The sequence below is a fragment of the Acanthopagrus latus genome, chromosome 1 (genome assembly GCF_904848185.1).
Source record: "Acanthopagrus latus isolate v.2019 chromosome 1, fAcaLat1.1, whole genome shotgun sequence".
Lineage (NCBI taxonomy): Eukaryota > Metazoa > Chordata > Actinopteri > Spariformes > Sparidae > Acanthopagrus > Acanthopagrus latus.
In genome coordinates this window covers 11071416-11094213 of record NC_051039.1, presented here as the reverse complement: position 1 = coordinate 11094213, position 22798 = coordinate 11071416, and the positions used below count along the sequence as shown (strand labels likewise).

The 22798-nt window shown below is 43.2% G+C and overlaps 1 protein-coding gene across 5 annotated transcripts in view; it reads left to right on the top strand.

The window, feature by feature from the left end:
• The first annotated feature begins 670 nt into the window (after positions 1-670).
• Positions 671-22798, top strand: part of sh3gl2a (SH3 domain containing GRB2 like 2a, endophilin A1) — a 40035-nt gene continuing 17907 nt past the window's right edge. Inside the window, exon 1 of one of the 5 annotated variants that reach the window (XM_037101707.1) lies at positions 671-954. In XM_037101707.1, the coding sequence (XP_036957602.1) occupies positions 910-954 (45 nt within the window). In that variant the 5' untranslated portion in view covers positions 671-909. The remainder of the gene's footprint in view (positions 955-22798) is intronic. The other 4 variants (XM_037101723.1, XM_037101736.1, XM_037101729.1 and 1 more) reach the window with 4 other exon arrangements.

Sequence of the window (22798 nt, the reverse complement as noted above, 5' to 3'; positions counted from 1 at the left end):
ATTTGATTTAAATCCTCTCTGCTCGAAAGTTTGCCTATCTGCACATTTTCCTCGACATTTTGCATTTTATTTTTATTCACGCGTGTTGTGTTGAAATCACCATTTTTGTTTATTTATTATTATTTTTTTTTTTTTACATCTGGACCCTCTTTGTGTTTTATCTTTTATTCTATGTCGCTAAGTAGAGTCATTTCCATTTCCTGATGGAACAGGAGGGAAGTGAGTTAGTAAGTCAGTCTGGGCGCAGTGGGACGTCTGTCGATGGGTGCTGTCCAGGGTGCTGGAGAGGGATCGAGTCCTGGCAGGAGGGAAAGCACGTTCACTGGTTGTACAGTCTCCTACACCTGAGTGTCTGTCTTTCTTTCTTTCTTTCTTTCTTTCTTTCTTTCTTTCTTTCTTTCTTTCTTTCTCGGGCGGTGGAAGTGAATCTAATTTTCTCTGCACCATCTCAGAGATTAACCCTACAAGTCTCTGTCTTGTTCTTCCCCCTTCCCAGCTCGTCCTTGTCCCTAAACGATCTTAAATTAGAAAATACCTCAGCAGCCTGTTTTTAGCGCGCCGGCCCGGCCGCTGTGAGTAGGCGGACGCTTTAAAAAAAAAAAAAAAAAAAAAAAACGAAGCTGGCTCCGACGTCAGCGCCGTTTTAGACATGTGGCTCTGACATCCAATAGCCTGATCGAGGCTTTAATCAGCCCTCCTTTTCTTTTTCTTTTTTTTTTACTCCTGGCAGGAGATCCCTCCGGTGAAGACCAGCGTAGACAGGACTTAGCGACGGCTGCGAGATCTCCACATCCAGAAGGAGAAAAAAAAAATTCACACTTTAGGACCGAGATCTTTCCTCCTCACCGCCACCACAACCCGCAGCACCACCAGTTCACATCCTCAGCTTAGATCCACCGTGTAGCGACCATGTCTGTAGCGGGGCTGAAGAAGCAATTCCACAAAGCCACTCAGGTAAGAGGGGACTCGACGTCCCGAGCACCGGATCACACCAGTGCATGTTCGAGATGGTAGAGATTCATATTTTTTTTTTCTTTTTTTTTTTACGCGTGTTGTTAAAAACGCGTAAAATCATCCCTCCTCATCGCGCCCTCATGTTGTAGTAGAGCTCCATCTGTTACCTCTGAGTCTCTCACCGGCTGCTGTCCCGGTGCTGAAACCTGCTCCACTGGAAAAAAAAAAAAAAGACTGCAGCAATGCGCCAACAGAATAATTTATCACTCGTGTTTCACGCTGCAGACTCAGTTGTAATGTGGTTGCTATTTGCGACGCCGATTTTTACACGACAGTGAGGATGAGGAGGATGATGATGGGGTTGTGATGCCGGGGGGACGTCAGTTCCTCTCGGTACCCTTCAGATGACATTCCGCGCACAGAAAAGCTCCAGAGCTGCAGCTCATGGCAGCCGATCACACTGGTAATGCGGCTGTTTGTTTGGCCCCTGAATGAAAGGAGGTAGTATTATTTTAAAAAAAAAAAAAAAAAAAAAAAATCGGTGCTCTCCTTCAGCGGGAACTCCGACGCGCAAGATGTTACGCAATCGTTAAGTGCGCCTCGGCGGAAATCCGCTCCTGTCAGCAGCGGCACGCCATGACCTCGGCGCCCTCTAAACGCATTTATCGCCTATTGCGGGGAAACCAGCAGTGGTGAATCAAAGGATGTGTTCACTGTCGTGCTGTAAGCACAGGGGACTGTAGGATCCGTGCTCAATGTGGGAGCCAATCAGGTGAGGTGGGCTCATGGAGGGAAGGTGTGGAGACTCTGCTCCTCTCTGTGCGCCTGAGACCATCCTGGACACTTTGGTTTATCTTATTATTATTATTATTATTATTATTATTATTATTATTATTATTATTATTTTAAGGTATTTTAGTCCGTCTTACCATTTGAGAATTGATTTTTTTTTTTTTTTTAACACAGTGAAAGGGTTCAGTGGTGTTTATCATGTGCCTCCAGTCACGGGTGTGGTCCTGGTGCTGGGAGTCACCTCACTTTTGATGGCGATATGGTTCGTGGTGGCCGTTTGTTGGTTCGTGAGCAGGATCAAACAGAAACTACTGGATGGATTTCCACAACACTTGAATGGAGGGAGTAGACGCCATTAACAGACGGATTTCATGATCTGTCTTTCCTTTTCTTTAAAGTCATGATTCATGGCCGCCCCAGCAGCTCATTTGGTGCACAGAGGCGTTGTTCTCGCTGTAGCGGCTGAGGGCGCGAGTCCAGCCGGCGGCCCCTTTGCTGAGCGTCACCCCTCCTCTCTTGTCCCTCAAGCTGTTCAGCCAATAAAGCCATGAAAAACACCTTGAAGACACCAACGCCTAAAACACCTTGAAGAAGTGATAGTTCAGGTTGAATGATCAGTGCCTAATTAGTGTATAATCTGCAGGAGATGACCATCAGCTCTCAGCCTGTGTGGAGCGGCAGCAGAGGAAGCGGAGCAATGTGCTGCTGTAACCCGAACCAGCAGCAAGACTAAAATAAGTCCCTGACAAGATGTATGTTACAATGCACATATGTTCCGGCCATTTTGGGCGCTTTATATTGCCGTCGAGCTTTCTCCGTTAGCACTATATACCCTCAACATCTGTATTCTTGTGCACGAGCGGCAGTGCCAAAGACTGACATCAGCGTAAAGCACCAATAACATTGAAACACGTATATACACAAATGTATTCTTTAGGTGGCTACAATAGTCTGTAACATTCCGAGATGTGAGAGGTGTTTCGTTTTCTTGGTCCAACATTTACATTAATTCATCCGGGAGGTATACACTCTACTAAGTGCCATTCTAGTTTGAAGTGTGAATAGTCCCAGTGATCCATCAGCAGGCGGTGCTTTGCTTTCTAGCCGTTGTACCACTGTCTGTCCTTTAGGTCTGGGTAAAAAGAGAAGATACCAGTTCCTGAAAGATATTCTTACCAATACCAATTTTATGAAATCCAGTAAAGAAAATAACATTTTATGACACATACACGCGGTGAGCTACATCTCCGGGCGTGACCTGGTGTTTTTCCTGCATGCCTCGAGACAGCCAATCACCAGCGCTGTTGGATCTTGTCACAACAAGCATGCTGCATGCTTATTGGCTGACTGACGCTGATGAGATTAACTCCTTAGGTATTGAAATTTGCTATCAGACGTCAAGACATTGATGATACACGATAGTATCAAGGCAAGTCGGTCTGTTACATAACAGTATCGATGTTGGATACCCAGCCCTCCTCTGCTAACCGCCTTTATTTCCTTTTTTGTAACATTAGTAAATGTTTTATTGAAGAGTTCCTAAACTGACTGGTGCATTATGCTGAATCATTTGTTATTCTTGGATGTAGGCCTAATGCGTCATATGATATTCACTTGAAGGTTACTCAGAGTATTCCTCCATCCATCGCAGCCATTTTAGGGTCTTATTTTTATTCCAGAGAGCTCAGACTGAAGAGTTTAACCATCATTAGCTTTGGAAGCTGTCCCAGCGCCGGCCGTAATGGGATCTTGATGGTCAGAGGTACGAGCGGATCCGTCCCCGCGGCCTCCTCCCACCAACTCCGCAGCTTTGGGAAGACTTTTATTTCTGGTGTTAGCTGGAAGCACCAGCGCATCTCAGGGCGGTTGTCCGTTGTCTCGCGGGTGAGTCACAGTGACATTGACAGGCAGCTCCGGGGCGTCACACAGCAGGAGGCCTGTAGCCTGGCTGAGTCACATGTACAAGCTCCTCTCCTCCCTTGTTCTCCAGTTCACCTCTCCTACAAATGGGCTTGAGTTTTACAGCTCCCAGTTTGCATCATCTGTCATTTTTATGAGCGGTTGTCACTGAGATATGAAGGAATAATGATTTAATTCTGACACCCATAATAGCGTATCTCCCGAAGGTCAGCATCTGCAGATACTTAACTCTCCTGATTGCATGTTGGACCCGAATAACTTAGCTGGGGTCCAATATGGTGACACAGTCAATGAAGTCCAGTGTTGTATTTTTAATTGATTTATGCTGCCGTGAGTCCTTTGTGATTCTGTTACGGTGACACTCTGACAGTCTGGAGGCTTATGCCGATGATTAAAGCCAGAAAAAAAAAAAAAAACACTCTTGAAGAGCAGCCCCTCGCAGAACCAGACCTGGAAGAGTTTCATTATGTTTCCGGATTCAATAAAAAATGAATCGCAACTCTGCTGTTAACACACTTCTCAGTTTTAATCAGGAGCTCAGATTGGGAGTTGACAGCAGCCCACGCGGGGCATTAGATGGCTGCACAGATTGTGTTAATTCTGTGTGATGAGTCTATTGTCACCCATTAGCAGAGCCCTCTCTCCCTCTATCCCTCTCTCTCTCTCTCTCTCACTGCAGATGTTCCTCAACAGCCTCATGTTCATCTGTGTCTGTGTTTGAGGCGAGGGCTGCATGAGAGCATTTGTGTCTGTAAATATGCATTCGGTTATTTGGCTGTGAGTGTGCATGAATAAAGAGGTGTGGCTGAGTGTGTAAATATGTAGCGGATACATCTGAATTTGTAGATTTTTTATTTTTTTTTAACGCTGCGCCGTCTTCATTACTCTAGTTTTTATTCCCAATGTGATTCAGTCAGCTCGAGGCACAGAGTTAGCTCTCTCTGTGGTCTCCTGCCGTCTGTTCCTCGTCCCCCCACCCACCCAACACACACACATTCACACAGATTCCCTGTGGCAGAAGGCTCCCATCAACCCCTCTGTTCCTGTGCCACAGCCCCCCATAATCCAGGCCCAGACTAACAGCAATCTGGCTATTTACACACGCACACACACGCACACACACTCACCCTCCAACCAAACCTGAGCAGTACCCCCACCCCACCCCACCACGTGAAGAGGGGGTCACATGGATTAAGGGACAGGACCAGGGATTAAACAGAATCAGATATGAGTTTGGCAGAAATGACGTCAGCATTAAAGGCACATTTTGAATTTTGGGGGAAATATGTTTTGTTTCCTTTATCGCTGTGCATTAGATGAGAGGATTGATATGACTGTTATATCTACAATCTACAATATGCAGCAGCCAGTTGGCTTAGTTCAGTTTAGCTGAGCATAAAGTCCAGAAACAGGTGGATACAGCTAGCCTACAGCTAATTTAAAGAGATAAAATTTGAGAGCTGTTAAGATTTCAGATTATAGTGGCCAAAAGATTTACATTAACAATGTTATTCTGCCATTTGTGGATAGTGTTGCTCTCGTCTGTCATCTCCCGGTGCAGCTACTCTAACATCTATTTCCCCTTGTTTTTTTTCTGTTGTATTGGTGGGTGGCTACCAGTGTTGAGGTGCATTATCACAATTTTCTATCACAAAGTGTGAAGGGGGGAGAAACGGAAATTATTTAAGAGGCACTGGATTATTCGCACAATGTAGAACTAATTCATTTTACCAGAAAAAATATTTCAGTAGTTAGAAAAAGCTGAATATCTGGTCTGATATGATACTGTTGGTACATTTATTACTGGGAAATGTATTTTAATATTTTTACATTTACTCACGTATCCAATATTGAGGATATTAAATGACAGGCTTCCTTGCTATAAGCAGCAAAATCTCTCAATGTGGACGACATGAAATCACAAGATTAAACATTTCAGTAAATAAATAAAGCCACAATAATGTCACACCGGTTGATGTGCAGATTGGAACAGATTGCACATCCTAAAACGCTGCGTTGACCTTCGAGCCCTGTGCACAGCTAATTAGCTGTGCAGCTTTGTCTGAAGTTAAATGTGCAGCATCTGCTTTGTGGGAGGATGAAGATCCTCACTCTGTGCATGGGGGGACCGGGGTCATTTCTTCATTATGGACTTCCATGCACTCAGCCTGAGAGAAACGGCCCATAAAAGGTAGAATGCTGTGAAGTCGCTGGGAATTTATGAGATTCCCACACAAGCACACTTAAACAACCTCAGCTTCACCTTCTCACATACATCACTGAGTAATTTATTTCACACGACCACAATCACACTTGTCTGCGATGGCAGGCATCTCTGTCTCTCTCTCTCACTTTCTCACTCTCTCTCTCTCACTCTCTCTCTCGCTCTCACCCAAGGACATCGGGGCTCAGAGTGGTGCATTAATAACGGGGGCCATTTTATAAAGAATGGAAGCACACGGGGCATGAAGGGTAAAACCCAGAAGGTTCCAGAGGAGTTGCCTTTTGAAAATAGGTACATGTTTATTCAGCGTGCCGTTACTCGTTCCCACCGTGGCTTACGATATATAAAATATTCTACTACACTCTAATAGATTTGAATGCCATGAGACAGTTGGAAAAATGTCAGCCTGATATTCGTCCTCTTATTGTTTTAAGCAGAGACAAAATGTTTCTGTCTGCCGTATTTTCAAAGGTGACGATTTCTCGCTTATGACGTCACAAGTCAACTCCACCTCGGAGTGAAATGAGTCATGCTTTGAGCAGATGCTACTTTTCATGGTGGCTCGGTTCCCATGCAGAGACTCGTGTTTGTGTGTGTGTGTGTGTGTGTGTGTGTGTGTGTGTGTGTGTGTGTGTGTGTGTGTGTGTGTGTGTGTGCATGCATGCCGGTTGTGTCCCCTCCACTAATGGTTTAGACAACTGCACCGTGCAGCTCCTGAAGCCTCACAGTCCTGCTCGTCTGTTTGCTTTAATCAAACCCCAGTTTGAATACCAGTTTTTCTATCTATCTTAAGGCTGCTGAGAGAATGTTTTACCTCCCTCAACGGAGCGAGCGAGTAAGTGAGTGAGTGAGTGAGTGAGTGAGTGTGTGCTGCCAGCGGGAAGACAGAAAAATGTTTAATAAATAGAAACTGCGGGAGAACGCGGGGCGATGAAGAGGATGGTAAGGAAGCCTGAGAAAGTGTGCCAGAGTGAGAGGGAAAACAGTCTTTGGGGGGGTTTGTGCTGCAGTATTTTCCAAGTAAAATGGCTGCTTGCATCTTGTCAGTGTCAGAAAAAGACTTACAAGCTTCTTCACAAGAATGGCTGCTTCCTTGTGCATCTTATGTTTAAATTCTTCTTTTCCCCCCTTTTTTTAGTTCATGTAAGTGAGTTTGAGAGAGCCAGAATAAGTACACCCCAAAATGAAGTTCAGTCATTATCTGCTCACCCACGTGTATCGTCCACGATCCCGGGAACTTAACTGCAAAACAGCGTTAACGCATTCTCCTAAATAACTGAAGTAGAATGTTAAAAATCAAAACAACAAAAACAAGCAACAATAAAATGGCTCCAAACATCTCCTTCAGCATAATCCAAGCCCCAAAATCCAAATTTGATTTGAAGGGACGTCATTTACACCCCCGACACACAGCAGTGAAGATTTCAGCTTTCTAAAGGGTGTAAATAACGTCTTTTCAAATCAATTTGTGGCCTCAGGGTTCCCGAAGATATTGATTACCATCCCCATATACTTGAGTCGCTTGGGAGGATGCTGTATTGCTGTAAAGTTCCAGAAGGGTCTTGTGGAGTGAATAAATAATGACTGAATTTTCATTTTGGGTGACACACAGAAGAAGGAGTTGCTTTTGTTCATGTCTCAACAAATCCAGATCAGTTTATGTTTTAGCGTTGGGTGGGAAATATCCCCCTGGCTGCAGATCAACACCTTATGGGCCGTATACAGTCCATCAATTATTATGTAATGATATCAAATCTAATCACAGAGATGAATCCAGGCTTCAAGCGTCACTGGTTCAGTATATCTTCAGATTTATGTGAACGCCGTGTGCAGTCGCTTTCTTTATTGAGGCTGTTTAGTGTGACAAATATACGCATGGAAATTTACAGCGCGAAGAAACAAGCTGTCCTACTTTTTTAAATGAAAGCAGTAGAATACCTGCAGATCAGAGAGACACATCACATCATAAAGTCAGCCAGTAAAAGCTGCCTATTATGTTTCTTTTTTTAACAATGGCTTCGGCTCTTAGCTGGAACACGGCGCCAAGACTCCTTTGCGGAGCAGCTGGACGAGTGTTATACGACCCATGTTCTGCACAGGAACAAGAGAATCTGTCAAGCCGGAGTGGGCGCGTAGTGAGTCGTTACTTTTAGGTTTTGTAGGGAGCAAGAAGCTGCTGTAAATTTTAAATGGGGTATATTTCTTACAGTGGACTGTGGAGCAGTAATCCTTTACTTTGCAGTCAGCCCTGGTTCGAGTAGAGGTTTCCCAGTGTGTGTGCTGAATACTGACCAGCTCTACACACATCTCACCCTCGGTGTGTTTCGTGTGGTTTTCTGATTAATCAACAGGAAACCCTCTCATTCTAGCTCGGAGGCAAGTAATTAAGGATCGAGGACTCTCTTTCTCGGTCCATTTTAGATCCAATTCATCGTGTGCATGTGTGCAGGCATTTCTTTCCTCAGAAAAGAAAAGGGTATCCAATGTGCAGGCGTGCACGTGAGGATGCATCGATGTACATCCGTGCGTGCCCGTGGACAGCAGTGGGGTCGTGAATGGGGCTGACGCCTGCAGGGCTTTAGGGCAGCAGATTGTGAGTGGGTGACTCATCCAGCCTGGATCCTCGCGGTTCCTACTGCAGTGCAGCGTAAAACAGATCCAGCTGGGAGATAACAGATGGGCAGGAGGGACGGAGAGAGTGGAGCAAAGGAAAGAGAGATAAGAGAGGACAAGAAAGGGGGGGGAAAGAGAAGTAGATAGAGAGCAGCCTTGAGCAGGTAGGGGAGAGATAGGCTGAGGGAGGATTCAGCCGAGAGATACTGAAGGAGAGAGCAGCAGGAGGAGGAGGAGACTGTCGAACAGGAGCAAGTGTGGAGAACGGCTGACCTGCAGGGATTCACTCTCCCGAGGGTTTAAGGAGAAATTTCCACCAACCTGAAATCTCTCCGTTGATATTTGCATCATGTCTCTCTCTGTCTGTTTCTTTATCTAAGAATTCTGGGTAGGCCTGCAACCAACAGTTGCTTTCATTAATACAAGTTGTCCACAAAATCTCTTTGAAATGAAAAATGCCAGTTTCCCAGAACTTCGTGTGACGGCTGGAATCCCCAAGTAAAAACACGGATATCCCAATTTTTTTAGAAGCTAAAACCAGAAAATGTTTGCCAGTTTGCTTGAATAAAGCAACTGAAAGTATTAGTCGATTATGAAAATTAATAATTGTAGCTCTCATCTTTGGAAATGAACAGCAGCTTTTGCAGTAGAGTGCTACTGTGGCAATATCTATAAATTCATCTAGGTCAAAGGATCCAGTGATTAATCAGTAAAAGTTTGTAGTTGTAGAATCACAAGACAGGAAATATACTTAAAGATACCAAAAGTAAAAGCACTTATTGTGCAGAATGGCCAATTTCAGAATATAGCATATACACAGTTTGTGCTTTATTTACTCTTACAGTTATTTAATGCGTTCATTATGTATCACTCCAATGATGCAGCTGGTGAAGGTGGAGCTTACTCTAACTAAAACTCTGAATCTGCAAATATTTGCCTCCTGGTTGTTGTAAAGTAGAGGTTTAACACAGCAGTGCAACAGCAGCACTTAATTTGCACCACTGATGTCATCCACAGTATGCTTTGAATAATTATCATTACTGCTGATAAATAAACATCCATCCCCACGCTGCCCTTTACATTCTGTACATGCTGCGTCACGACATACATCGCACACCACCACCAGTGTTGGCTCTGAACCTTGGCCCTGGTTGTAAATCGTGAGCTGCAGAATTGTCCAACATGGACGCACCTCCCCGGGATACTTGGCAAGTGTTAGATGTGACGTGTCATGACTATTATGTCCTCGTGAGTCAAAAGGACAAAGACTCATTGTCGATATGATCTCTTAAGATTTGAATGCACTCGAGCCAGCCAGCCCAGTGCTTCCAGTTTTGGCCCAGTGTGGATCAGCAATGCAGCAAAAGCAATGCTGCACTGGATCGAGTCCAGCAGCACAGAACCCGCAGTGATGTACCCCGTATCGCTTTACCTTCATTTAGCTCCTCCTCATCACTGAGCTCTCTTCACTTTTGTCATTTGCCAATCCGGCTTAAAAGAAAAGCCTTCCTGCTCTCCACAGCAGAGCTCTTTCTCTCATACGCCTCCATCAGGAGACTTTCCCCCTGGTTCTGACAAGTGCAAACATTATATCCTCAGATGTTTGATCCCGGCTCCTGAAGCTGCTCTCTGACTGAAGTTTTCAAACAGAGAAGTCTTTCACCAAACCTCAGACATGTTTTGCAATATGTTAAAGCCGCAGTGACAGTTTTTTTTGTTTGTTTGTTTGTTTTTTTTGGCAAGTGTGAGTTCAAAATGTCACCTCCATCACCTCTCCTCTAACTGATGTTCTCATTAATCTCCCTGACATCACACAAATCCTTCAGAGAGCGTTTACAACAATGACTTTTTGTCCGTGGACTCAGGAGCATGTCACGAACATGACTCATCATCTCCAGAGCTGCTGCTACACGTCGCAATGAGATGTGGCCATCAGTGCTGCCAGATAAACAATAATTCTCATATTTATACAATAATTTCCCTAATATGCGATGTACAATCAATAATGCAAAAAATGCCACAATGTAGAATAATTTGACACTTTTGTGATGCTTATATCGGTCGTTGGTTTTAGTCTGTCTTGTCTCATTTAAATTCATTTCCTGAGATGATCTCAAAAGCAAAAGTGCGCATCCTGCATCTCACATGCTCAACACTCATTCGAAGCGACTTTGAGGCAGAGCTTCAACTTTCTCCCTGGTGCGTTGAAGTCGAGTTGTTCTGAACGCACCAGTGAGCCAAGACAATCATTTTAAATGCACGTTCTGTAGAGGTGCACACTTACGTCTACTTGTTGTCATGGTTATGACTCCGGTACGATAATTCAACAGAAAAAAAGGAGATCAATTGTTTGATTTCTGCTGTTAAGTTGTGGCTTCATAAATACAAGTAGCCAATATTTGTTAAAATTAAACCAAATTAAATCACAATGTCATCAAAACTACTTACTGTCTGATAAGCAGGCCCCCTGCGGGACATCCTTGTCATGTTGACATTACATCCTGCAGTCTTGCCTATATTATGCTATCACATGATAACTAGCTAACATACAGGCAGCATGCTACATGTGAGATAACTCCTCATATACAACTATTACTATTAGAGTTTGTTCTGTTAAGATAAGGGGAACTGATGCTTTTGCCTCTTCAATCATGCTATAGTAGATCAGATATTGTTTACAGTCAGTATGAAGCTGCTGTACATGTCGTACTTGAACCAGACCGACGTGATGCCACGTTAGCTTCCTCACAGCTTGTGACATGAGCTGCTCTTTCTTTGTGTGTCTCATTAAAATCATGAAAATCCCATTGATTTACTGTTACGTATCAAACAGAAGAGGCAGAACTTCAGTAGAGCCTCTTCTGAATGAACTGGATCACTTCTGACAGGAGTGCACATGCAATGGCCAGGAGGCCCGCAAACAGGTCTGTGGATCTCTCACTGTTCTGACGTCAGCTTTGTTCTGAAGGTTAATGACAGACGGACGCGGTCTGCACCAGGACTATTCTTAGCCCGTCCTGTGGTTAGATGCCATGGGCCCGTTTTGAATGAGAGCGCGCTGGTGAGGTAAACTCATTAACTGTCCTCATGCATTGGGATTGTGAATGAACAAACTCAGCTTCGACATTGCTGCGCGGTGTCCTGCTTCGATGGCGACGGTCGCTCGAGGTTTTCCGTTTGTTAATTGAAACTGAGCTGTTGTTCGCCACTGCATGGTTTCTCTTCCCTGCTCCCGTCCTCCCTCCCTCCCTGCCTCTCCTTCTCTCGCAGCATCAGTATTCAGGCCATGGTTGATGTTTTATTCAAGGCTGGTATATTTTATATTCTGGGCTTCAACCACTGCAGGAAAGACTGCCGATTGCTTGGGGCTGGAAAAAGGGAAATTCTCAGGACCCGTTATTGAGAGCTGATTAGAAGATGTTGGTACTTTCATTCTTCCTTTCTCATCTTAACCCATACTTCGAAAGATATTAATTGTTAAAGGATGTGGTGCATGTTATAAGGGGTTTAATTACATAACAAAATAAAACCATTAGGTTTCTGGTTATATGATGATTCTGCAGTTCATGTGTCGCTATTGTTGCGAGTAGCGAGTGAAGCAATTTACTCTCATGCGTGGAAATAGCTGGAAACACTGATAAGACTGAATTAAGCCACCTTCATACACACACACACACACACTTCTACTTCAGGGACATTCCGGTCATTTCATTATTAACCAAATCTATAACCCAGAAGCCCGCGGTACACTCTCCTTGAAACCCATTCGCCCTGTTGGTTATTGGCTTTTATTATAGCTGAAATAATGAAGTGTCATGCAACGTAATGTGCAGATATGGATGTTTTCACTCCCCCCACAGACCCTGTGAAGGCATCGTCTGTAGTGCATTTGTTCAGGGTCAAAGGTCAAGGTTCTCACGGAGGTCATGAAATAAGGCACACAAGCCACTCGTGTTTTCAGCCAATATTAAAATAAGAAATGAACATTTTGTCATGTCACAAAAAAAGAAATAAAATTAAACAAAACAACAGGAACCACTTAAATCATAGCACTTTTGTACTTAGGGTATCTTTGATGAATAGCAGCTACTATGCTCAGATGGGAGCTTGAAAATTGTTTCTTTTTTTTTCTTTTTAGTTATCGACGCTAATATGTTGAGGTTTCTTCCTTGTGACAAATGCACTCATTGTAAGTCACTTTGGACAAAAGCGTCTGCTTAATGCCCTGAATGTAGCTGTAAATGTAAAAGAAGAATCTACAGCCAAGGTCCAGATTTAGTTTTGAGTTTTGGCAGCAAGAACAAGGTAATAATCAGCCGGAGAGTTGTGTCACAGTAAAGGTGTTTGGCCACCGGAGTAAATCAGCCTGTTAATCATGCGGTGAGGAGGGAAGGACGTGTTTGGACATGTATGAACCTGAATCACATGTTCCATTTGTCTGATGGTGTGAGCAGAAAGATCCTCATCTTAAATGTTGATATCATACATCGTGTATGGCGAAAAAAGATGAGTCAGGCAAGAAAAGAATATCAGATTTATTTTTAGCTTTGCTCTAGTGTCCGGCCTCCTCTGAGTGCCGGCGTCGGTCGGATGATCCAGAAAGCGATAACTCAGCAACCAAGGAAGTTTTGGACATTTCTGTTCCCTGGAGGATGAATCCTCATGATCCCTTCTCTTCTTGCACCACCATCATACTGTGGGGTTGACATTTGTAGCTTTTACTGAAATATCTCTATTGGATATATTGTGATAAAAAAAAAAGTAAATAAAAGTATTTAGGTAGCCATGGCGCTTGAGGACCCAATCCGAATGACTGATGATCCACTGACCTTTCCTCTAGTTATTGGTTGGTCTAGTTCATTGGTGTGGTGGAAATTTCTGTCAATAAAAGAGTAAAGTCAGATCTGTCTTTTCGGTAAGTTTAATCCAACCATCTGCAGATGGACTGACCACACAGTCAAATTCATGAGCTGAGTGAATGAGCCCAGAGTAAAGGAGTGTTCACAATTTATACACAGATATCAACAAGGTCAGGGAAAGAGACAAGCACTCTCGGTGCCAGCAGTGATTAAGCTACACACATAGGTACATACGACTATCCCAATCAGACAGGCTTCTCATCCACACAAGACATAAAGTTAAAACTTCATGACGCATGACCTGGGACTCTGTGCGAAGCATAAAATTATCAGACATAAAACATGAGACAAGAAGGCGACTTTCTATCTGAGTTTTGGCTGGTTCGTGACTCTGTTACAATCATATAGGGCAGAGGTTAGGTGTTCATACGTTTGCATAAGAAATCATATTCAACAAAATAGTTCAAAATTCATCAACCCATAATGAAAAGGAATTTTTCCATCACATTGGTCAATAGTCAAAGTATTGGATCATTTAACGTCCACTAAAATATGTTTGATTTATTTATGGCAGTTTATCCAACAGTTTTCATTCTATTTAAAACTGTACAGCTTGGGAAAAAGTCAGTGGTTCACCAAAGTTCATCCTGTGAGGACCGTGAATGACTTTCAAGATAATCCATCCAGTAGTTGTTGAGATATATAAGTGCGTGGACTGACTAACATTTCCACCCTTAGAGTGAAGCAGAACATAATGACGCAGCATGATACACTCGATATTGCAGCAGATGCATGTATTCATTTGCTGGAAATGAACTAGGAGGCACATTTGGGCAGGGAGAATGTGGAACAGAAAGGAAGAGAGTGGGAGAAAAGATGATGGAGGGACGGGGATAGAGTGTATCAGAGGGCAGGAAGGGGCGAGAGGAGGAAGTGATGGAGTGGAGTGGAGAGGAGAGGAGGATGCTGGGAACAAAAGAGGAGAGGAGGCAGTGCTGTCAGGCAGCTGTAGCATCATGTCCTCGGTCTAGAGCCTAATTTGGCTCATGAAGGGACAGTGGTGAGAGATGGGAGGGAACACAACGTGCTTTATTTTCCATGTCTCCTTTTCGGGAGGACACGATGTGTTTTTGTATGAACGCGCCTCCCGAAAAGACGTTAAAAAAAAAAAAAAAAAAAAGCCGTGTTTGTCGACGGACACACGGTAAACTCAGCCCCCACTGTGCACACACAGCGTCCTCCCACCAAGCTGCCAGAGCGCAGACTGAATGGCTTGTCAGGGGATTATACTCAGATTAATCAGAGCACAGTGACTTTGCATCATATTGGAGCTGTGTGTGACTCAGAGCGCCGCAGCTGTAATCTGCGAAACGTGCTGCATGTGCCCGACCGGACCGCCAAAGGTACCATGTGACGGGGTCAGAAAACATGACTCCCCCCTCTTTTTTTTTTTTTCCTTTTTTTGCCCCAAATGTTATTTTTAGTTTATTTCTTCTGGGGATGTTAGTGCACATCACTTCCATTCACTTTAGATGGAAAAAGCAATGCTCTAAAATGTCGGAGAGTGACCACGTGGAGAGGCACACGCAGCACAGCAGCTTCAGTTTTAGTCCTAATCACCAAATCATATCATATATATGATATTGATTGTTGCTAAACGTGTGCTGTTGTGTGTTGTAAATGCCCTAATGTTGTTGTTTGCTGCACAGCTGACTAATGAGTTATTTAATCACGCTGGTGCTTTGTGTAAACAAGCCTCTTCGTCGTCTTCAACACTCCTTGAAGGCTTCACGCGTAAACTAAGTTCTTTTCTCTGCCGTTTTTTGGACTTGATATGACAAACACCGCCCACGGACCGAGCTGTTGGTTAAGTACCTTAAATTAAATGAAAATGAAAGATATGTGTTTAATTCGAAGGTGGGTGTTGACGGTGCTTGTGTGTAGGTGTGTGTTTTTGCAGCCATGTAAGCCGACGTTTGTTCTCAGATGGTAGAAGTGAGCTGTTGAAGACTGTTTGTTTTTGGTCTCATCATAAATGTTTGTGTCTGCATAAAATCCACCTAAATACATGTATAATATACATGTACTGTATAACAATGATTTTTTTTTTTTTTTTTACAGCTCCTAAAGAAAGACTGTATATTGATGTTCCAACAATGTATTTAAATTTATCATCTTGGCAAGACTTTACTTGATGTCCCCCTTTATTTATTATTCATGAACAATACTTAAACATTCAATAAATCATTTATAGACACGTGCTGATTTAGCATTTAAGCAGATTTCATGTTTAGTATCAAACCAAATAAAGTTAAACTTTAAAAGCATATTTCAAAACAACCAAGTTTGGCCAAAGTGCTGTGCAGTAAAACAGAAAGACATGGTCAGAGTAAAAAAGCAGTACAGATGGCGTAACAATACTATAGTGTACAACGATGAATAAGCTGGAAAACAGATGGAAAATATAAACATAGAGGAATAAGAAAGTGAGAGAGAGGTGAGGTTTTAGACCTCAAGGGACGGTCTCATCTGTCACTCCGGTGGGCACCCAAAGGTTCCTCTATAAACAGATAACAAATCATAATGAAGTAAAACAAAGTGATAATTATATAAAATGTTTCTTAACAGGAGAAGTTCTAATTGTAGGCACATACATTGATAAACATTTAAAAACACCCCTGCAGAATCTCTAAGTCATTTTTAATTTTTTTTTAATTTGCTTGCAGTTTGCGTATTCCCTCAACAATCTCATGAAGTAGGTGTGTGTGTGTGTGTGTGTGTGTGTGTGTGTGTGTGTGTGTGTGTGTGTGTGTGAGAGTGAGTGTGTGTGTGTGTGTGTGTGTGTGTGTGTGTGCGCGTGTGTGTGTGTCTCATCAGTGATGTCAGAGCAACACAGGAAGAGCTCATCTCAGCAGATCTTTCCATATGAAATGGCCGAGAAGGAGATTCAAGCCTCTCACACAGTGAATGTAGAATTCATGTGAAAACACTTAGAGAGTTAACATGTCTGAACGCATAAATTATTGATCCCCAGCCTACTTTGTTATATCGTGCACAAACGCAGGCACTTTTATTTCTTTATTTTTTATGTGAAAATAAGGGTTCCTGGATACACTTTCAGTTTTGAGCATTCCAGTGAAAGGGAAGTTTTCACTGCTGATCAGCAGCAGCCTTTTTGTTGTTTGCTGGCACGCTGACAAACACTTTAACACATCGATCTACAGACGTTATTGACGGACAAGGTCACAAAGCGTGCCATTTATTGATCTCTCGCAGATTTATATTAACCTTTACCTCTTTAGTTTGCTTTCATTGCTGACTTTTTTGATCCTGCATCCAACATATATTTAAGATTTTCAATAACCTGGTGATGGTTTTGTTTATAATGCAAATATCAAAAAAATACTGAAATATTCCCACTGTGATTTTCCAGTGTGCAAGGTCTTCGAATACCTTGTTCCCCAAAACCTATAAGAATAATCAGTTTACTGTCTTCAGATCTGCAGATTTGAGAATCTTTGTATTGAATCTTTTAGTGTTCTGGGTTTCCTTGCATTACTCTCTGGTTTGCCGTGACCTTCTTCACGGACTGGAAATCTAATCAAATCAGACGGGCGTTGAATAGCAGAGAGTCAATATCTGAGATACACGATGTTGTTCTGCTGAGCCTTTCCAATTTTCTCCTCTTTTAATGGGTCGTGCCAGCCTCTGGATGTTTTAATAATACTGTTTATTTTTGGAGGGATTGGTGCGGCGTGATTGAAAGTCTGCGGTAGTATTTAGAGGCTGAAGGCATCTGGTTTTTTTGTTGCCGCATTGATTTCTCGTGTAAAAGCTCGGCTGCTTGTTTCGGGCCGGATCATTATTCTGCTGTTGCTGCGGGATGGTTTGGGTTGAAGCTCAGAAGCAAAAGTTATTTATCTTCATTAACAATGATAATGAATCTCCTGTCATCCTCTGCGGCAGTTGTTCAGCTCCACTCGAGCTCGTGCGAGACACTGTGCTGAGTTCAGGGACACTGGTTTATTTGGTGCGTTTAGGTGCGGTCTGGACGCTCCGGGTGGATTGGAACCATGTGTTGTTTTTTCTCACTGTGTGACTACTTGCTGCTGTTAAAACATGATTTGTAATGATGCATGATAAAAGCTAAACAGATGACTTTACTTCCATTATCTTTGTTCATGTCACAAATGTGTTCTCGAGCCCAGCTGATTAAGATAAGATGAGAATTGCCTTTGCTGATAAGGATCCCTCAATGTGGTTACCACCTATGACAAAGATATGTAACAGAGACAAGATATTTTACAGTTTGAAAACAGACTTTATAATCTAAACTGACATCAGTGCTGGAATCAGAACACTTAACTTAGAATGTAGTAATTATAAGTAACCCAAAGGATTTTTTTCAACACATGCAGATACCAGTATATCTGTGACAGGCCAGTATTGGCCAGCTGATAGATCGAGCAGGCTCTGATGTTTATGTCCTTAACTTGTTACCATCCAATCGGTTCTGCCGTGAGGGATGTAAAGCCCGGTCTTACAAAGTCACTACGGGTGATCGTATTTTAGAGAATTGGGTTTTTTTTTTAATTCAAATTATCGACTTTTCTCCACAAGACAAAATGTTTCAGGAGAGAACTTACGATACATTTAACAATTGTTTCCGCTGTTTTTCCGATCCTTTGCCTTCTGCACACATTCATCGTCGGTCTTTCTTTCTGTCTCGCTTTCTTTCTTAGCTTCTCCTTCTTCCTCGATTCATACTTATGCATTCAACCGCTCTGTAATTTTGTGCCTTTGTTTCTTTAATTTCTTCCTTTAATTTTTAGAAACTGATAATGAAACCTTGTGCATCTTGTCAACCCCCTGAAGTTCTACAGGTGTAAATGTTTTATGACATATAACTCTGAGTCTAACTGTTCATTATGTGACTTTGGGAACAGTAATCTGACTAAATTATCTTTATTCACTGAATTGTTTTTCTAAGAGTTTTTCAACCACATCTCACAGCCGTCCTGAGAGCTGTTGATCTTTCACTGGTGAAGGTCACAAGATGTGCTCGAATTGGATTTATTGTAGTTTAGCTTCTCTGATTAAAGATTAAAAAGGATTGTGTTCCACATGTTTTCTTATTGATTAATGGTCAAGTTCTCTGTGGGGGAGGACCGTTTTTGATATTGACCGTTGGATTGCAGCTTAAAGTTTGAGTTAAGTGGAGGATTTTGTTTAATTTCCAACGTCAGGAGGACCCACGCGTAACACGAGGCGAGCATTACCGCCTCTGTCCTGTGTGTGAGATTTTGTGTGTGCATGTGTCTGTGTGTGTGTGTGTGTGTGTGTGTCTGTCTTTCTGTCTGTGAGACAGAGCAACTTGTGTAAAAGGTCAAACTCTTGATGAGGAGGAAATACCAGCGAGGTTCTTTCTGCTGGGAGACACCTGGCAGCGTCTGTTCAGCTGCTCCCTCAAGAGTTTCCCCCAGAGACCGAAAACGCCAAGAAAACCAGCTCGGCTTCTCGCAGCCAATCAGGAAAAGCAGCAGATTTATAAAATGGCTGCCGTGTTCATTGATCTAACCACTTAATATTATAATCCATTTCTTTTTATGTATTCACTGTCTGTATAACTATGGCTATTATCAAATTAACGACAATATGCGGAATTGTAACATAGAAAAGTGGCACAAATTAAAGTTGAAACTGCTTTAATGTTGATGCTTTTTTGACTACTAAACACTCAGAGGGGTCCACAGCACAGAACTAGCACTCGACAGGCAGCTGGACCACAATGTATGATAAAGACAAACGATGTGATCATGAATCTATGGATTATAGATGCGTAAACGCACAGTGCAGGCAGCAGTCTGAGTGTGAGCTTTAATAACTATCATCAATACTGATATTCAGCACTCATTATCTCAGACCACACCATCATTACACCCACGCAGGTTTAACTCTCGACGCTGATGGGTAAACATTAGGCCGGTGTTGCTGTGAAAGTGGCGCATAAATATCACATGTTTCCCTTTTTAGTTATGTGCCGGAGAGAGTCACGTCCTCTGCAGGCCTCAAAGCTGTGTCATTAGTGCTTCTGAGAGACACGCTCGCGTTTGAAATGGAAATCGCACGGTGGTAATCAAGTGCAGGCGAAGAGAAGGGAAAGGAGCGTGTTGTTTACTGTATGTAGCTCTGTGTGTGTGTGTGTGTGTTTGTGTGTGTGTGTGTGTCTTGAGTGTTTTGAGTGAGTCTCAGTATGTGGGCTGAAAATCCTTGTTCCTCTCTCTGTGTCTGCTGTTGAATAAAAATGAGAGACTTCAGCCAACAATGATGCTGAAAGATATCTCCGAACATCTTCAAGCTGAATAAACTAACAGCAGATGTTTTGTGCAGAACCTTGTAATCTTCTAATGGTTCCATTCAGTGCCAGAACATGCCGAGTAGCTCAGTCCCTCCTCCAGCGTCTGAGGCGCCTTGTGTTATTATCCTTCATTTCCTAACCCTGTGCTCAGATATGTAAGCATTATCCATTCAAATATCTAACGGTGACAGGGCCTCTGAAATATATTTATTTTGTTTATCATAAAAAAAAAAAGAAATTAATTATTGTTCATCATTATAAATATTGATAGATCCCCCTTAATTCTACGCACTGGACCTTTAAGATGGACAAAAATAAAGTTTAGTATGAGGTAAGATTCACAGATAAGCAAGAAAGGCGGTGCGTGGTTAGAAAATGATTGCAAGAGGGAATTAAAAGAGAGGACTGAACACATTGAGTCTTTCACACCTTCCCATGGTGGCTGGGCAGAACCACAGGAGGTCTGGCAGGGGAATACTGAGAGTGTGACTGTCCAGAAAAAAAAAACGAATGCTGAGCTCCATTGCGTATTTTATTATAGAAGCAATTTTATCACAACAGCAGAGACATGGCTGGTGGATGAAGGATTAATTTTCTGTGCACGCGAGCGTGCGCTCTTGTTTTCAGGACATCGTACCCAGATCTGTTTATCCGTCTTTCCGTGAATTACAAAAAAAAAAAAATGTGAAAAAATAACCCTGAAACACACAAATAATAACATGTCTTGACGAAAATGTACAGTCAACAGATTCACAGATATTTGTCGGCTGTGTCGCGCACCCAGTCCCAGTCGTGCGGCTCAGTCGAAGCTCGCCATCATTCATGCCGTGTGTGCTGTGGCCCATCCTCCATCTTTGTCTCATCCTCATCATCACGTATCCCGATGCTCACAAACTCCTGCATGCTTTCCTCACGCAAACATGCACACACAAACCCTCAAACGGTGCCTGCTGGTTTGCCCTCCCCTTCCTCCCCTTCCGCCCCCGTTGACCGAGCGGTCTGTGGATGGATGGACGGGAGTGTGCACACATCTCCCCTGCTACCGACTCATCCCTGCTGTTACATAAGAGCCGTGCAAAGGCTTACAAATCAGATTATAATAGCCACAGGCCACACACTCGGAGAGGCTAGAGGTCAGTGAAGCAACATGGCCAAACGGTGGACTGACGCTGGAAGGGGGAACATCGGCACCCCTGTCCTGTCTGGGTGCTGATCCAGTCAGTCTGCACTCGAATCCTCTGATCTGAGTGGCCAGTTTAGGGCTCATCCATTGCTGGTTTGTGGGGTTTTTTTATGCCACAACCAGTGTTATACCTTTAATTGTTGTCCCAGCTAATGCCGCCTCAGGTCTTGATGTTCTGCAGGATGACAGTCATCCTAAATCAGCTCTAGCTGGAGCAAGAACCAGCCACCCACACGTTGGCTTTAAACGCCAGGGTTTAGGAATAGATTTTCCTTGATTCCCAGAGAGCACGGGTCTAACCTCAGGACTGCCCATACAATTATAGGTCTGCTTCATGGTCCCTTCATGGTTTGGTCCTTCTTGCGTTTAGAGATGAGGCTTGGGGTCATGATTTAACGGCGCCGGTGTAGACTGAAGTTATGGCGAACACAGTCGGACATTTTGTTGAGTCACAGTTCAGCAGAGAATATCCTCGGCGGCAGCGTTTTGGCCTCGAGGGTGTTTGGAGGTGAGAAAGGAGAGAGGAACGTGGTAAAAGACAAAAGACGAGGAAGAAAACTGTAGAGGCAGACTGGAAAACAGAGGGGGAAAAAAGAAGGCGAGACAAAGATCTTCTGGGCATTGTTACGCAATTGTTTTTGACTTTTTCAAAATTTGGCAGTTCACTGTCGTATTCCCAACTGACCCGTGCCTCCAGTGTTTCTCCTCCTCTGTCCTCATTCATTGTTCTTTTCTTCTTCTTGCACAACACTCAAGGTGAAAATTGAGAGGAGAAGGTGAAAGATTTACCAGGTGTGCAGACTAAATGAAAAGGAGAAATGTAGGGAGACGCTTCCCACACAAAGGGGTTGAAGAGGGCAGGTAGGAAGCAGGTACAGCAGAGACGGAGGGGAAGGGATGTTTTAATTCTGCGGGGAAGAATCAGATCCTCCTGTTATTGTCCAGCAGCAGGGGCTGTCCTCCTAATAGCCTCACTAATCACTCCTGTCATTTTTAATCTCCCTCTTCCACCCTGGGCGTATTTAAAGCAGGGGCCTCTGTGTGCCCAGCTGGGATTAGACCAGTGAGGAGGGAGGGAGGGAGGGGAGGCAGGGGGGAGGAGAGCAGCAGCAGGCGCCACGCTCACATTGGGCGCCATGTGACGGATGCTAATGCTAACGGTACAGTTGCTAAAAATACTGGCTAACACAAATGTGCTCTGGATGATGGTGTGATTCGTGCACAGCAGTGAGGAGAAGGTTGAAAATACACACTTGAGTTACATTATGAGTTACAACCAATTCAAGATTGCAAATTAAAACAATCATGTTTTATATTTGGTTTTGATGGTTGGTACATATGTCTACTATTGGATGCATTGTCATGTTATTTAGGACAAACTTTCAGACCTCCCTCAGGATGAATTCAGTGATCATTTAGCATTTCCTCTAAAGCCAACATCAGGTCTAGGGTTTGGGTACTGTTCACATTTGAACTGATTCCAGTACCGATACCCAACAGTGCCTGTTCGTCTGTGCTTAACTCTCTCTGTAATAGCAAAAGTCATTTCAGTTATAAAACTAGAGTCACCAGATATGACCAGCATTGCTTCACATGTTGTAATCCAGGTTGAGTAAAGTGGAGAGAGCAGCAAAAGTTTTTGAACTTGAACAGACCTGGAAGCAGCTCAAACCTTTATTACTCTCTCCACTTTACCTGGATAACTGATGAAATATCAGCATGAAAGGAGCATTAGTATCTAACAGTAGAGGGCAGCAATACGCCACTTCATCGTCTAGTCCTCCTGATCCGAAAAAGAAAAAATGCACGCGTTTCCCTTTATGTTTTTGTCACCGAAGCAGTGCTGCAAACTGTGATATTTCCCAGTAAATGGTATCCACTTCACATACTAGTTG